Source organism: Rhagoletis zephyria, unplaced genomic scaffold, assembly GCF_001687245.7.
Source record: "Rhagoletis zephyria isolate East Lansing unplaced genomic scaffold, Rhagoletis_zephyria_1.1 Rzeph_scaffold_01172, whole genome shotgun sequence".
In the NCBI taxonomy this organism is placed as follows: Eukaryota; Metazoa; Arthropoda; class Insecta; order Diptera; family Tephritidae; genus Rhagoletis; species Rhagoletis zephyria.
In genome coordinates this window covers 59,262-74,666 of record NW_016158256.1, presented here as the reverse complement: position 1 = coordinate 74,666, position 15,405 = coordinate 59,262, and the positions used below count along the sequence as shown (strand labels likewise).

Genomic DNA, 15,405 nt, shown 5'->3' with positions numbered 1-15,405 from the left:
ATGTCTGCTCCAATCCCCGCTGTAAACTGTATTGTGCTCGCCTATATGTGACTCTCCGTAATAGAGGTACACCAGGTCGCCTTGTTATAAGTGTGGGTCCTAAAATTTCTTTTGAAGACCACCTCTCTGTTAATATTGTCCCTGNCCAGCGTTTCAAGCCCTTTCTTTTTCGTGCTCCAATGGCATGTCGTTATTCAGCTCGGATAAACCCCGGCGACTTTTGTATCTGAATAATGTACTTTCAATCTTCTTTTCCCCCTTATTTGGCGTTGTAACCGGCAACGCGTTTTAGGACAGGTTCAAAAACGCACGCCAGTAATTTACCTTATGTGCCAACTGACGCCAATTGGAAATGCCAAGTTTAGCCCTGTCCTTCTGCACTTGGTATTTCCATCGCAGTGTGGGCCTCTCTCTTCCTCTGTTGTTGTTATTGTTGTAGCGGCTACAACAACCCCGCCTGGATCGGTTAATAACTCAGTCGCTGTCGTCAAGCTCAACTAACGAAAGCCCTAAAAGCGTGCAGCATCAATGGGGTCGGTCCACGCGGACAAAGGCGTTAGCAGTGTCGGGTTTTCCGGGCATACGAAAAGATGTTTTGAGTTGTGGGGCACATCTGCGTCTAATCTGCTCTGGTATGAGTTTAACCTGCTGCAATAGCCAGAGCGAAGTTGGGCTATTGTAGTTCTAGACTCCCGAGGCAGATGAAGATCCGTCAATGTCCGGTGGTTGTGTGCCTATAACGGCATTCTCTCTTCCTATGCTGAGCTTCGGTGCCCATTCTAACCAAAGGGCCGAGGCAGCGGATCCACTGCGGTACTCGCCGTCGCCAATGCAAAAAGGTCCGTAAATCTTCCGAAAAATCTTTCTTTCGAATACTCCAAGAGCCGCCTCGTCGGATGTTGTTATTGTCCATGATTCTGCGCCATATACCAGAGCGGACATAATGAGAGTGTGGTTTTCGTACGTCGATACAGGATTTTACTTCTTAATTGCCTACTCAGTAGCACTTGTTGGCAAGAGTGATTCTGCGTTGGATTTCGATGCTGACATTATTATCGGTGTTAATGCTGGTTCCCAAGTAAACGAGTTTCTCTAGTTTCTCGAAATTATAACTGTCAACTGTGACGTGAGTGCCAAGGCGCGAATTTGCTGACTGTTTATTTTATGACGGGATATACTTCGTCTTGTCCTTGTTGACCACCGGACTTCGCGTTGGTTTGCTGGCGAACGGCTCGGTTTTTGCCAATTCTGACGGAGCTGGTGGTATTGCGTCATTTCACATAGCCACATCAGTTTCGCGGGGATGATAAATTCAGACATCGCAGCGTATAGGCAACTCTTAGTGCTGTTGAAAGCGCCTTTGAAGTCGACAAATAGAAGGTGAGTGTCGATCCATTTCTCCCGTGCCTTATCTAAGAATTGGCGTATTATGAATACCTGTTTAAAGTGAATTTGACAGGTCTAAAGCCACACTGATAAGGCGCAATTAGTTCGTTGGCGGCGGGCTTCAGTCTTTCGCACAAGACGCTCGATAGGATCTTGTAACCTATGCTTAGAAGGCTGATACCGCGGTAATTAGCGCAAATGGCGGGGCTGACTTTCTTGTGGTTTGGACAGAATACTCTTAAATTCCAGTCATCGGGCATGCGTTATCTGACCATATTCTGCATGAGAGTTGATGCGTGCACTTTATCGGCTCCTCGCCGCCGAACTTTAATAGCTCAGCTAGCAGGCTGCGTAATTGCCATTCAATCTAGACATAGTGAGGCGGTGGAACATCGTTGGACATCTTGAAACCTTAATTAAGTCGCCAAACTCTTTGGTAAAATTTTCAGGGCATTTTTCCTATCGNGTCGGGCATGCGTTATCTGACCATATTCTGCATGAGAGTTGATGCGTGCACTTTATCGGCTCCTCGCCGCCGAACTTTAATAGCTCAGCTAGAAGGCTGCGTAATTGCCATTCAATCTAGACATAGTGAGGCGGTGGAACATCGTTGGACATCTTGAAACCTTGATTAAGTCGCCAAACTCTTTGGTAAAATTTTCAGGGCATTTTTCCTATCGGCCAACATATCAAGCTCTGCGCACTAACGTATTTCGGTGTTTCTCTTCATATTGCGGCAAATACGTCTTGCTTACCTCTTCAGCTCCTATGACACATGGCTGGCGTTGCGCCCGATCGCAGCGTAGCCCTGTAAGCGGTATCCTTTTCCTCCAAAGCTTCTTGACACCCCTCATTGTACCAGTTGTTCTTTCGAGCTTTCTGAAATCCGACTACTAGTTCGGCGGCGGTACTTAATGAAAGGGTAATATGTTTCCATTGCTCGCATATGTTGGTTTGTTGAAGAGCGCTCTCTGAGAGCAGGTATGAGAGTCGAGTAGCGAATGCATTGGACGTCTGTTGTGACTGGAGCTTTTTGACGTCGAGCTTTCCTTGCATTTTTTGGCCCACATTTTTTGCTGCACAGAGGCGGGTGCGTATCTTGGATGCTACAATATAGTGGTCGATGTTTGGCCCTCGGAGTGTACGTACATATAAAACACTGGAAGCATGCCTTCCGTCTATCAAAACATGGTCGATTTGGTTTCTCGTTTTTCGATCTGAAAACAGCCACGTAGCTTGATGAATCTTTTCATGCTTGAAGCTAGTACTGCATACTACCGTGTATGTCCCGGCATTGTCGGAAGATTCGTCGTGGAGGCTGAATTTTCCGATGGTCGTTTAAGGTGTTCAAACTTCGTTCTTTCGAAAAGAAAATTTAAGAATTTATAAAAAATTTAAGATAAGCGGCATTATCTGCGTATATGTTGTACCTTACATGTTCATAATATGGCTCATTCCACGGTGACGGGTGTGACATTTCAACTCACAATTTAAGGCGTAATTTTTAAACTGTAATATAAAATTCTTTAAAACGAGTATTTTCTTATAGGTTTCCGAGGTATGCACAATGCCGAGAAAAAAATTAAGTGCGCCTGGGCCACACTGGAGAAGTGAAACTTACGTTACATACATATCTATTTTGTCTCATAACCAATATACATACATAACATATGTACATATATACATACATCTGCTTTTTTATGGCCTTATACCAATTATATTCAACAATTTTTAGTGAGCTTGAGGCCGTTTTTAATAAAAAACTTATTGTTGAAAAGCAACAATAATGTGAAAAAATGGTAGAAGTGTTAGCTATTTCGGAAATCACCACATTTCCTCATCAGACTTCTTAAATAATATACTAAAATTCTTAATTTTATTTTCGTTACATTCGGTATCGATTACGGTGGAATGAGTCATATACAAACATACCTACATATTTACACACACCTTCATTCATACACACACAGTAAATTCACGCATTCAATTCAAATAACAAATGCGACCACCACAATTATTCTCAGGCCGTAAACGTAAATAAACCACAGTCAGTTGGAGAATAGACGTACGCGCGCGTGGTTGGCCGTCTTTTACTTAAATAGTGGCGTAAAGCGTAAACTTACAAAAAGCTTACGAGGTGAACGGAAAATATCGGATACGCGTAGATTTGACATTTTTACCGGAATTCACTCCTTGCAACAATAATGGGTGTTTTCATACGTTTTGCGGTCGTGACTGTATCGTTTCTACTTGCCGTGCTCTTACAAAACTATCGGCTACTTTCTCGTTCCCTCCCAGCACCTAAGCTGAACGATACCGAATATTGGGGACCCGGAAATGGTGTAAATTATCAGGAAGATAGTGCGGTGAAGACCTTTGATATTAAAGTAAAACCTGAGGTATGAACATTGCGAATATACTCCTGAATATGTATGTATGTATAAGTATAAAAATATATATTAAACAGCGTAAAAAACAAGGCACCTTTTGCGTTGAATTTCTGTGCATATTTCGGTGTTGTTTGTATGGCAGTTTTTAACCGACTTCGAAAAAAGGAGGAGGTTATCAATTCGTGGGAATATTTTTTTTTTTTTGTTAAGTAAATTACCGCATATCTTGCATCGGAAAGGTAGTGTCTCATTGAATCATGAAAGAATTAACGGTACTCCTAAATTTTTATATGAGAACTGAAGTCGGTTTAGTTTTTGTTTAAAAATTACTTGTCACTTATGCATTTATGCAGGGTGAACATTAGGGGTATTCACGATCCGGTGCATACTGTCTAGCATGGTGCATAGATAGCATGATTGGCTAATTTTGTTGTTGTTTGAACACATGAAACAACAACAATCATGCTATTTATGCCATCTATGCACCATGCTAGACAGTATGTACCGGATCGTGAATACCCCTATTGTATTTACATTAATATTAATCAGGTGCGTTTCTAGAAAAGAGGCTAGCGGGTGTATGTGCTAAAGGTTTTGAAAACAAATTATGGGTTTTGTTCTTCGAAAGCTAATACATTTAATTAAAATACATATACAAAAATATATCATGGGCTCATTATTAAAGCAACAGAAGCTAAATCATTACTTTTTAGAATTTGTATATGTCTGTCGGTATATTTTTACGCGCATCACTCAAAAACTAATGCATGGAATCGAGTTCAGTTTACACCGATGCATTGCTAAAGGTCTAACTTAACCGCTCTGCAATTATTGGGTCAAAATGACCAATTGCAGTTTAGGGAATTTGATTAGATAAAGCAAATATTGCAATATGGCTGTCAAACGAAAGAGGTTTAGGAAGGCTTACAGTAGAAAATACGTTTGTGGGAGGTTGTCACCTGTTTTAAAATTTAATATTATTTAATTGATAGGAAAAATTAAATATTGAAATATGGGTATCAAAATAAAAAGATTTAGGAAAGTTGACTTCCAAAAATATTTTTGAGGAAGTTTACCACATATTTTAAATATTTTATTCAATTGATAAATTTATAAAATAAATGAAATATTATAATAGTGCTATCAAACTAAAGAGGTTTAAGAAAGTTTACTGCCAAAATATTTTTGGAGCGGGTTGCCACCTATCTGAAAAATTGTATTAATATATATAGTGATAAGGTATTGTAAATACCTAATTAATACATCTTTGAGAAAAGTGCAGGATATGCAGAATCGAGTAATAAGAGTATAAATTAAATTTCCAGGATTAAATACCTTCGAAAATATATTAATTAACACTTTTATTCATAAAAAAATAAAGTATGTTTCATAAATCGAAAATTTGTTTGAAAATGTTACTTCATAACTTATGCACAATGGTTAGAACTGAAAGCCGCCCATTGAGGGAGATTGGAAAAACTGTCACTCCTACTAACCTAAAAACTGGATGACGCTAAATATTCTGACCTTAAGTACTTCTACTTATGTAGGTAAAATACTCCCACTTAAGTACTAAGGTATTTAGTACTCGGCTAAATATAAGCTAAATATTTAACGATTTAGGTAAGCTAAAGCAATCAATGCCTTACCTCACCTCATTCCAAATTCCAAAGCCGTCCCGTAAATCACAAAATAGTCCCGAATGTCCCGAAATTCTTTATTAACGGACTTTTTTCCAAGGTTTTTATATTGAGTATTTAAATAGCAAGTATGTAGTATTTAATACAGTCATAAATACTATGTACGTTTGTATCTAGTAAATAAGTAGATACATTTTCTTTGGTACATCCGTAACCAAAATCTCTAAGTACCTTTATACGCCATGTTTCGTTATGTGAAACGAAAGTAAATATGTATCTAAATACTTTTCTACACAGTTAATATTTAGTAAATACAATTTTGCCCATCACAGGTATATACTAGGTGGCAGAGTGCAATTTCTGAACTAGTTCAATGATCCCTGCATATTTACGCAGTAAAGCCTTATTGGCCAGCGCATTAGGCTAACGACAGTTACAACTACAAAGTAACTGAATCGATATAATATGACTTAATAATGTATTAAAAGTAAACCCAAATGTGTATGTATGTACAATGTACAAAATTTTTCCGTGCGTACACCTTGGGTTTAAAAACATCAGTTCATTAAGGCCACTCTAATGTACATATGTACTTATGTGTGTATATACATCTAGATGTATTTATTGGACATTCATATATGTATGTACATAACGTCATTTAAAGAACAAAACCGCGTATCAACAAAATGGTTCTCTTTTTTATAAAGCAAACGCACTTCTGGCTAGTATGTATATTTCAGGACGAATTGATAAGTATTGAGCCAAGAGCTTGTGTGAGCAAATCCAATTTTTGCAGCAAATGTTAGTTACGCGAATTTGCAGAATGACTATACGCGGTTTTGTACTGTACATAGATGCACATCGCTAGCTTAGAGTGAAAAGTTGCTAAGTCCACTTTTTATGAAAACTCAGATTTTGAGAATTTGAATACGCATCGTTTCGAAAATTATAAAGGTACTTGTTTTATTTTTTCCTCTTCATAAGCAATAGAAGGAAAATTTGCTAAGTCCAAAAGAAGCACCACAAATCCGATAAGGCCAATATAATACGTCATCTTTTAATAAATATCGAATCTTTCTGATTCTTATGGTGTTTTGCTTTGCTTTAAACGCGCAAAGTGTTTGATTCAAAGTCTTGCGAAATAGTTAAAGAAAATGGCTATAGGAAGATTTTTTCCTCTCCTGTAAAATTTTTAAAATGGGACTCAGCAACTTTTCTTTCTAAGCTAGCGATATATGATTATGTAGATAAGAAATATTTTGTACGATTATTTGTGAATTTTTTACATATATGTACATAAGTAATTACAAAAACAATACCTTTTAAATGGAACAAATCAATATGAAAGTTATGTTCCTTCGTAACACTATTCTGATAGCAAACCAACAAAAATAAAACAAAAGCAAAAATAAAAATAAAATTGACCTAGTCATTAGTTAAGTTGTTAAATTTTTCTATAAGCGGTTTCTGGTAAAGACAACAAGAGATTTAAAATTTGGTAGGCAATAATATTTTGTGGTAATACCCTGCGAACCAGCTTCCCTTGAAGCATTTATTTTTCTTCACAGTAACACATTCCTAGTGAATCATTGGTTTATCTTTTACTATTTTTTGTTTTATTTACTAAATATTTGCATTGCTCTCTACTAGGAATGTTAATCCCGGGATCCCGGTCTTTTTTAGGTCCCGGGAATCCCTGGATTCTTGACAAGTAATCCCAGAATTTTCGGGATTTGTAATTTGCTTTGCTGGCAATAACAGAAACTCATTTTCTTGACCAGTGTTGGCTATATTTCTCTTTTATTTATTAATGATTCATATTTTTTATAAAAGTCTAGCTCATTATACATATAACACCGTGTGATAGTCAATTTTGCACACAACAAATCAATAAATCGCGAAACCGGGGGCGAAATATAATAAAATTGCGTTTTTAGTTTTTAACTCTGACGTCAGTAATTCAAAAAATGAAATTTGCATAGAGAAAAAGTATGGATATCAAGTTGAAGAGAAAATCTGTAGAATTTAAACAGATTAAATTTTTTTGTGCATATAGACGGGTAAGTATTGAAAATGTCCTTTTAAAATTTTACCCTTAAATATCCATGAAATTTTGCAATATTTACTTTAAAAAACATTATATTTTAAGGACTTCTATAAACTCGGTAACGTCCTCAATTTTTGTCCCTTTTAACTTTATCAGCTTAAAAAATTACCTATTCCTCCATGTGAATCCAAAAAATTTAAATTTTTTCAATTCTAAAGAAATTTCCTGTTTCATTTGGTAGCCATACTTCTATTCTACATTGCACTGAATTTTTTAAATGATTTTTAGAATTGATCATATCTTTGAGATTACAAAGTGCTTTAAAATAAATCCTTATATATGAAATTCTTTCAACCGCAAAATAAATTTGTTGACTTGCATTTTTTTGCATCCAGCTTTTTCGACATACCTTAAGTTACTTTATCAGATATGTACACGCCATAGTATTATTATATGCGTATACATTCAATAACTGTCTTTTGTTTTGTTACTTTTGAAATAATTTTGCCTTTAAATAAAAAAGTAGGTTTCAAACTCATATATTTAAAATTTATTTTATAGTAGGAAGCAATTTTTTCGATTTGGGTTGTTGAAAAATAATAAATATCTAAATACCAAGACTAATCCCGGAATCCCGGGATTATGATAAGCAGATCCCGAAAATCCCGGGATCGTAAAAAAGGAGAAATTAACATCCCTACTTTCTACGTAATGACTTGAACCAAATGCTCGCGGCTAGGTCAACTAGATAGCAAGGTGTGGCTTTAATTTATTTTGTATTTTAGTCGTTTTACAGCTTTCATTATTTGTGATTCCCTGCTCAAATACGGTAATGCTGGATTTCCACTAGGCATTAAATGGCAAAAATGACAAATGACAAAGTCGGGCAAAAAAAAATTACATTAAAAAATAGACATTAAGTTCATTTCCACATGGCATTTTTTTAAATGGCATACAGTTTTTGTCATTTCAATGCCTAGTGGAAATTCGGCATAAACGTTTATCTTAATAAGCGTCCTGTGTTTGCTAGTTTTTGTGAAAATGTCTGTCTTAAAACAACAAGCTCAGGGCTCGCCCGAAAGCGGGAGCTGTGGCTGTGTAAGCAAAATCAGCATCTTTGATTGCCTCCGATCTACCGTGGACTAGCAGAATCTTGTAATTGAGTTTAACGCTAGCTTTCGCCCAATGTTCGCTCAGCTGATATGGGTCCCATCAATGCAAGAGCGAACCAGCTACAATTTATCCCCAGCTCTGCAAGAAAATTAATTCCCACATTAGTAATTTGGCCTGGTTTCCATATACATCTAACCATCAGCGAGTTCAGGGCCCTGTTTGCCGCTTAGCTTTCAGAGTAGTCGCTTAGATTCCTGATTCCCACTTCTTTGATGGCAGCTACTTCAGGAGGAGGTCCATCCCAATACTCTTCACGGAAAATAAAATTTCGTAGTCTTGGTTTTTGTACAAAGTACGAAACTTTCGTTCATAATACGAACACATTTTTCACAACGAAACAAGATTTTACGAACCATTCGTAAATATAACGAAAGGACTATAGTTTTAGTTATTATATACATATGTATGAGTCTTTTATTTTGAAAGTGGCATAACCCATCGGCAGCCATAAACTAATAAGAGCCGAATATAGATTTTTATAATGTCACAAAGCGCCATAAAAAATAGATAGATATATGAGCCGTTTATTTTGATCGATTACTTGTATCTAGTCGCGTCGGTTATTCGTTCAACTTCATCAACCAAAGGTAAAAGGTTTTGTTATTAATTAATGACGACAGAAAGATTCACAGATGCATTCGGTTAGAAGCGACCAGGAAGAAATTTTTTTTTGGCTCTTTGTTACATTTTAAAAATCTATATACGGCTCTTATTAGCTTCATGGCTGCTTATTCTTGAGCCTCTGCGGATTACTTGGAGCTTATTGTTAGAGGAAAGTTTCAGTATGCCTAATGAAAGTTTATAAATTTGCTTTCTAGCTTGATAAATTGATACTCTTAGGCATAGATCGTTCCATTCATCAGCTCTACTACTTGCCTCATTTGGTCATGTTTAATTGTACTTTATGCTAGAGTCAAGTTCTTCGGAGTAATGCTGGACAGTAAACTCTTTGGGTGGTCCAGATTGCTTGATAAAACTCTTTGGGGATGGAAACAGTCGTTAACCAGCTAGAGAGCTTATAGAGGGCTATTCTTAATGGAATTAGGAGGTTGTATTTCGGACACCACGGCTATTCTAAAACTTACTGCTTTATTGAGCGTATCAGCCGTAGATATTGTAGACAACTGGGTGCTAGTAAAAGGGATCTGGGTACACTTGACAGTTTTTAAAACCTTCGCATACCGAGTACTTCATCGAAATTACTAAAATGGATGAGTGAAAGAGAGTAGTATTGGTGTAAAATTAGAAGTAGAAGATGTTTCGAAATGGGACTATAAAGTAGTTGTCATTTGTTTTTTAAGTATACATACATTTTGTGCAGATGCTTGCGAGCGCAAGTAAAAGAACGTTTCCCTACATATTTTGCCCAATGTTTCGCTAAAGTATTAAATATATCTTTTGGCAATGCTTCATTGTGAGCAAAATTGTGCTTCCAGATTTCTGCAAAGCGTTTCATGGAGAGATTGCCGCCTGACAGTTGTGTAGTCCGCCAGTAGCATAGACAGGTGGGCTCGATAGAATTGATCCACCCATGAAAGTTAAAAATCAATATTCCATCCGCTATCTACGCTGCTGAGTTGGGCGTTAATAATTACTCTGTAAGGCAGTAGGTAATCAGATTCGCCTAGCTTCTACATCGACCGCTTCTGAATACTTCAAAACCAGATTGATATGGATGATGAGTTACAGCTGGGCATTGCGGAAAAATGTTAGACTGATGAAAGGGCAAATCAGGGCAATCTGGGTCATTCTCTTGTCAGGAGAGGTATAGGAATTCGTTCAACTGACAATTGGCCAGATGAATAAAAACTAAGAAATTGCTTTTTCTTAAAATTTCAGAGCCTTTACTTGAACTTGTTTGAATAAATCGAGTAAAAGATCTGAAATGTTTACAAAAAGAAATTGCTTAGTTTTTATTCATAAAGGGCAATGAGTGGGGGAAAATAAATAAATATTTGGCGGTTAGATTTTTTCTAAGTTTTACATATTTTATCCGTTGGTCCTATGGTTTTACGCCGCCCCCGAAAGCCTAATGGTTTTTTATAGCGCATTGCCATTTGGTGGTTTGCCGCTGTCTGCGGAGAGTAGCACACACCCCCAACAATTAGGATATGTTGGCTGAGACAGCTTGTGGGGATCGAAAATACCATACATTAGCCAGGCTAAGCTTTAAGTATCAGCACTCACATGCATTTTATCAAAACGCCTGAGCAACTCTCAGTGACGGACATCAGCTGCGTGAAAAACTTCATTATGAGGCATGCTAGAACTTAGCGAATCTAACTTTTCATTATTTATAATTTTCATAAATTTTATCACATTACATATTCGCATTCGCATCAAGCTAATGCGAGAAAAACCAAATGCTCTTAAAAAGCTCTAACATTATATAATGCAAGATAGTCAAGGCCAAAAAGCTTAAGTGCAGGTGGTACGTGAATATTTTTGCAACGAAGAGTTCATTCGCTTTACACAATATTCTTTGCTAAAAAATCAACCACAAACAATGCATTGACTAAAAATGACTGCAATTCAGAATAAAAATAGCAACAACTAACACGAATATTATGCAACCGGTTCCTTTTAATCGACGGCACGGCGTTATAAATAAGCAACTGGTGTGCGAAAAATTCTTACAATTGATTTTGCTTTTTTTATATGGATGTATGCAACCATTTATATTTTTGTTATTTTTAAAGCTCATTGCTGGTCTGAAAACACAATTGTCGCGCCCATTGAATCTGCACGCACCACTGGAAGGGATTGGCTTTCAATACGGCTTCAACACCAAGGAGCTACAAAACATTGTCACATATTGGCTTGAGACATATCTGCGAAATTGGGATAAAAGGGAAGCATATTTGAGTCAGTTTCCACATTTTGAAACCCAAATTCAAGGGTAAGTAACGGAAGATTAATTTAAGATATGTATGTTCATAGTTCTACGTTTCAAAAATGATTTGTTTGACAAAACGCAAACATTTTCAATTGTGAGTACATATGTATGTAATCTTTGTGTTATGTAATCTTCATACAATACTAATTGCCGATATGTAGGCGAGTAAGCTTGAGCGTGCACGCTCATTAAAATGCACCACAATGAACAAATGACGCTCTCAAAGAGGTCAGTAACAATGTCAGCAAAACCGCGAAGCCGCGACGTACCGGGTTGATGTGCCTGGAATATTGAAATTAAATTTTGAGAATATTCACTATTTGCTTATATATATGCGCCCAGCTGTATGTTTTCATTTACAAGACTTCACAGGCACGTAGTTGTACACATATTTCCATTTACATATACTCGTAGTTACTTAATAACTTCTACTTATTCAAAAATCAAGTAGATAAATGTTGGCAAATTGAGTTAATTATTATTTCTATGTACTTAGTTTTTTCAAGAGCACTTCCTTATAAGGATAACAGCCAAAAACTCAAAATTAATTCCCCTTGTGGACGGCATAGAGCTGCGAAAGATCAACCTTAGGCATTATATGGCCATTCCATTGAAAAGAGGAAAACGACATAAATTTAAATATGCCCTAAATATCTCTATTTCAGTAGTAACCTCTTTTTGAATGCCTACATTTCATTAACCTGTGGGCAAAAAGAATACTTACAAAATCAAAAGAAGTTGTAATTTTTGTCTATGGAAACTTTTATTTCATGCTCAACACAAATATATCGTTCTTGAAAATCAAGTGTTTTGGCTAAAATTCCTCATTGAGTACACAAGGTTAAAATAGAGTTATTTTCAGTGTCCCACCAGTCACATTCAATCAAATGATAGTTACATAAAACTAAGAAATCGTTTGGTGTGTTTGTTAAAGCAATTTTATACATTAGTTATCGTTCTACATATTTATGTTAAAAATTATCTTTCGCTGTTGTATAAGTTCCAACGACATAGTTAAAATTAATATATTGTTAAATAATTGTTCACATTGTGGAGTAAAATGTAATGTCCCACTAGTCCATATGGCCCATATGCTAAATTTTCAATAGGCTTTGAAATGACAATTAAAGAAAGTCGCGTGGAAAAGATTTTTAATCTCTAAGTTAAGTTTCATATTTTTCACTTATTTTTAATACAAATCCTCCAAATATGCCTACAACAATTATTTTTTTTTTTTTGATAAATGCAATTCATATGGCTATCGAAAAAACAAACTTTAAAGTAAGGACAGAAAATAAAATAAATAAAATCACAATTTGGTACGCCTAAAAACATTTATTTCAATTGTAATTTTTTTCCAATTTTGATCCAAATGAGGATCCAAAAAAAAAAGAGAAAAAGGAATAGATGACACGGAGAATAATCGTTTCTAAGTTTCTAGGTAAGTCAAGTCAGGTCTAAGTCTTGCATAACTGAGCTTTAGGAATTTTCGTTGTTTTTTATCATTTTTTTTCGGACGGTGCTAGGCATCTTCTTCCACATATGTACATATACATATATGTACATACATAAATACGTAAACTGCGAAATGTGTACGAAATATATGTATATATACTTAAGCAAAAAATAATTATTAAAATTCTACGAGATTTCTTACTCCATTACACTGAAAACCTAAAATTTATCTAAAAATTCATTTTTTTTTAAACAACTTCAAAAAGGTTTTTAAAACAAACTTTCTAATTATGAACTAAATCGGACCATAAATATGTACGTGTTTTTCAAAAATCTCAACTCCTACAAATATCGGTAAATTATTATAAATGTAAACAAACATACATAAATATGTACATACCGTACCAGAAAAGTTCGCTATACACCTTCGAATCTAAAGTTATTTTGCAAGGCAATTTCGACTTTTTTTTTGGCCGTACGTAGGGTCGCTCCTTAACATTTTTCGTCATATCTTCGGCATTTACAGTGGGATCTAAAGTATAATATATCTATGTTCTTGTTTCGAGGATACAGTTTTTTGTTCGCAAGTTCATTGACCTCAAATATCTCATTACTTACCCAATATGTCTCAGTTATTATTATCCATAAGTACCACCCTAATGTAACTAAATTAAAGGTCACCACAAATCATTGCACTTTTGGAAAATAAGTATTTTTATTACTGCAGTAGAACTACGTATTAAAAAAATTTCTTTTCGAATATATGTAGGTGTCACTGCAAATTGTAAAATGCAATCACTAGGCGCAGTAAAAAAATCAAAAATTTTCGAAATAGCCTTGAAAAACATACTTTGGACTCGGCGGTGTTAGGCGATCTTATTTTTTTTCCTTATATGTTGGCACCCTCTAATGTATATATTTACACATGTATCCACTTTAAAATTGGCATAAGTAGATATTACCTTTTTTATCGAATTTAAAAACTTCTGCTTGTTCATAGATACAATTAAAAACGTGTTCTCTTCTTGTTTATTGTTATATTTTTTTCTATCGTACAGTTTGCGAATACACTATATTCACGTGAAACCCCAAATAGCGGAAGGGAAAACGGTACTCCCATTATTATTACTCCATGGCTGGCCTGGTTCTGTGCGCGAATTCTACGACATCATTCCATTACTTACAAGTCCAAACGAAGAAAGCGAATATATTTTCGAAGTTATTGCACCCAGTTTGCCAGGTTTTGGTTGGTCCCAGGTATAATGAACATATTTCTGGCTTAGAGTGGTATTATCACTATATATTTAAATACTAACATCCTTTTCTATTTTCAGGGCGCTTCGAAAATCGGCTTTGGACCCGCTCAAATAGCTGTAGTTTTGCGAAATCTTATGCAACGCATTGGGCTTGACAGATTCTTGGTGCAAGGTGGTGATTGGGGCTCTGTAATTGGTTCGAACATGGCTGCGCTCTTTCCACAAAATGTATTAGCTTATCATTCCAATTGGTGTATCTCTTTGAGTCCTCTCGCTCTGGTCACCAAAACGCTGTGTGCTTTGTTTCCCAGACTTTATCTTGATTCAGAGCAAAGGGAATTCTTCCGTTCTTTCAGTGACGAAAAATCATATCTACTTGAAGAAACTGGCTATGTACATTTGCAGGCTACAAAACCTGACACCATTGGTACCGTCCTATCATACAATCCCATCGGTTTGGCTGCATATATCTTGGAAAAATTCTCAACCTGGACAAATCCAGAATATAGAAAACTTTCGGATGGCGGTCTAACCAAAAATTATACATTAGATAGTCTGTTGGACAATGTTATGATTTATTACATAACTAACTCTATAACAACATCGCAACGCATCTATGCGGAGGCGTTTTCAAAAACACAAACTGACCTCGATCGCGTTCACATACAAATACCAACTGCGTGCGCGCGTTTTAAGTGGGATTTAACACACGCCACGGATGCTGAACTTAAGCATAAATATAAAAATCTTACCCAGAGTACCTTCTACAAGGATGGCGGGCATTTTCCGGCACTAGAAGTGCCACAAACACTTTTTAAGGACTTTATTGAGTTTGTTAAAAAAGTAGCCTTATAATTTTATGCAAATGGCATTTTTTAATTAAAGGGTATTTACGTATCTAGATTCATATTTACATTAGGGTGGTCAAAAATATTTGTTTCAGCCATAGTTAATACAATTTTAAAGTTAAATAATTATAATTTTAATTTTGGAAGATTTATGAAATCAAATATTTTTATTCGGTGAAAAAATATTCATTCTTAACGTTTTATAGCAATTCAACGAACAAATGTATTTTTAACAAACCAAATATATCGCATGTTTAATAATAGATATAGAGAAGTAATTCAAAATTCACGTTTTTGGAGATTTCATCATACAA

The 15,405-nt window shown here is 35.8% G+C and overlaps 1 protein-coding gene and 1 long non-coding RNA gene across 2 annotated transcripts; one reads left to right on the top strand and one right to left on the bottom strand.

Annotated features, from left to right (window-relative positions):
* The first annotated feature begins 3,414 nt into the window (after window positions 1-3,414).
* Window positions 3,415-15,188, top strand: LOC108363035 (juvenile hormone epoxide hydrolase 1-like). Its single transcript, XM_017616245.1, has 5 exons — window positions 3,415-3,785; window positions 11,336-11,535; window positions 14,046-14,244; window positions 14,322-15,126; window positions 15,163-15,188. Exons 1-4 carry the CDS (start codon window positions 3,591-3,593, stop codon window positions 15,096-15,098), a joined length of 1,371 nt encoding a protein of 456 aa, XP_017471734.1. The 5' UTR covers window positions 3,415-3,590; the 3' UTR covers window positions 15,099-15,126; window positions 15,163-15,188.
* On the bottom strand, window positions 5,999-15,405 carry LOC108363036 (uncharacterized). Its single transcript, XR_001847550.1, has 3 exons — window positions 15,330-15,405; window positions 9,506-9,507; window positions 5,999-6,008 (listed from the first exon to the last, which is right to left on the bottom strand). It is a non-coding gene; the product is annotated as an uncharacterized LOC108363036 (long non-coding RNA).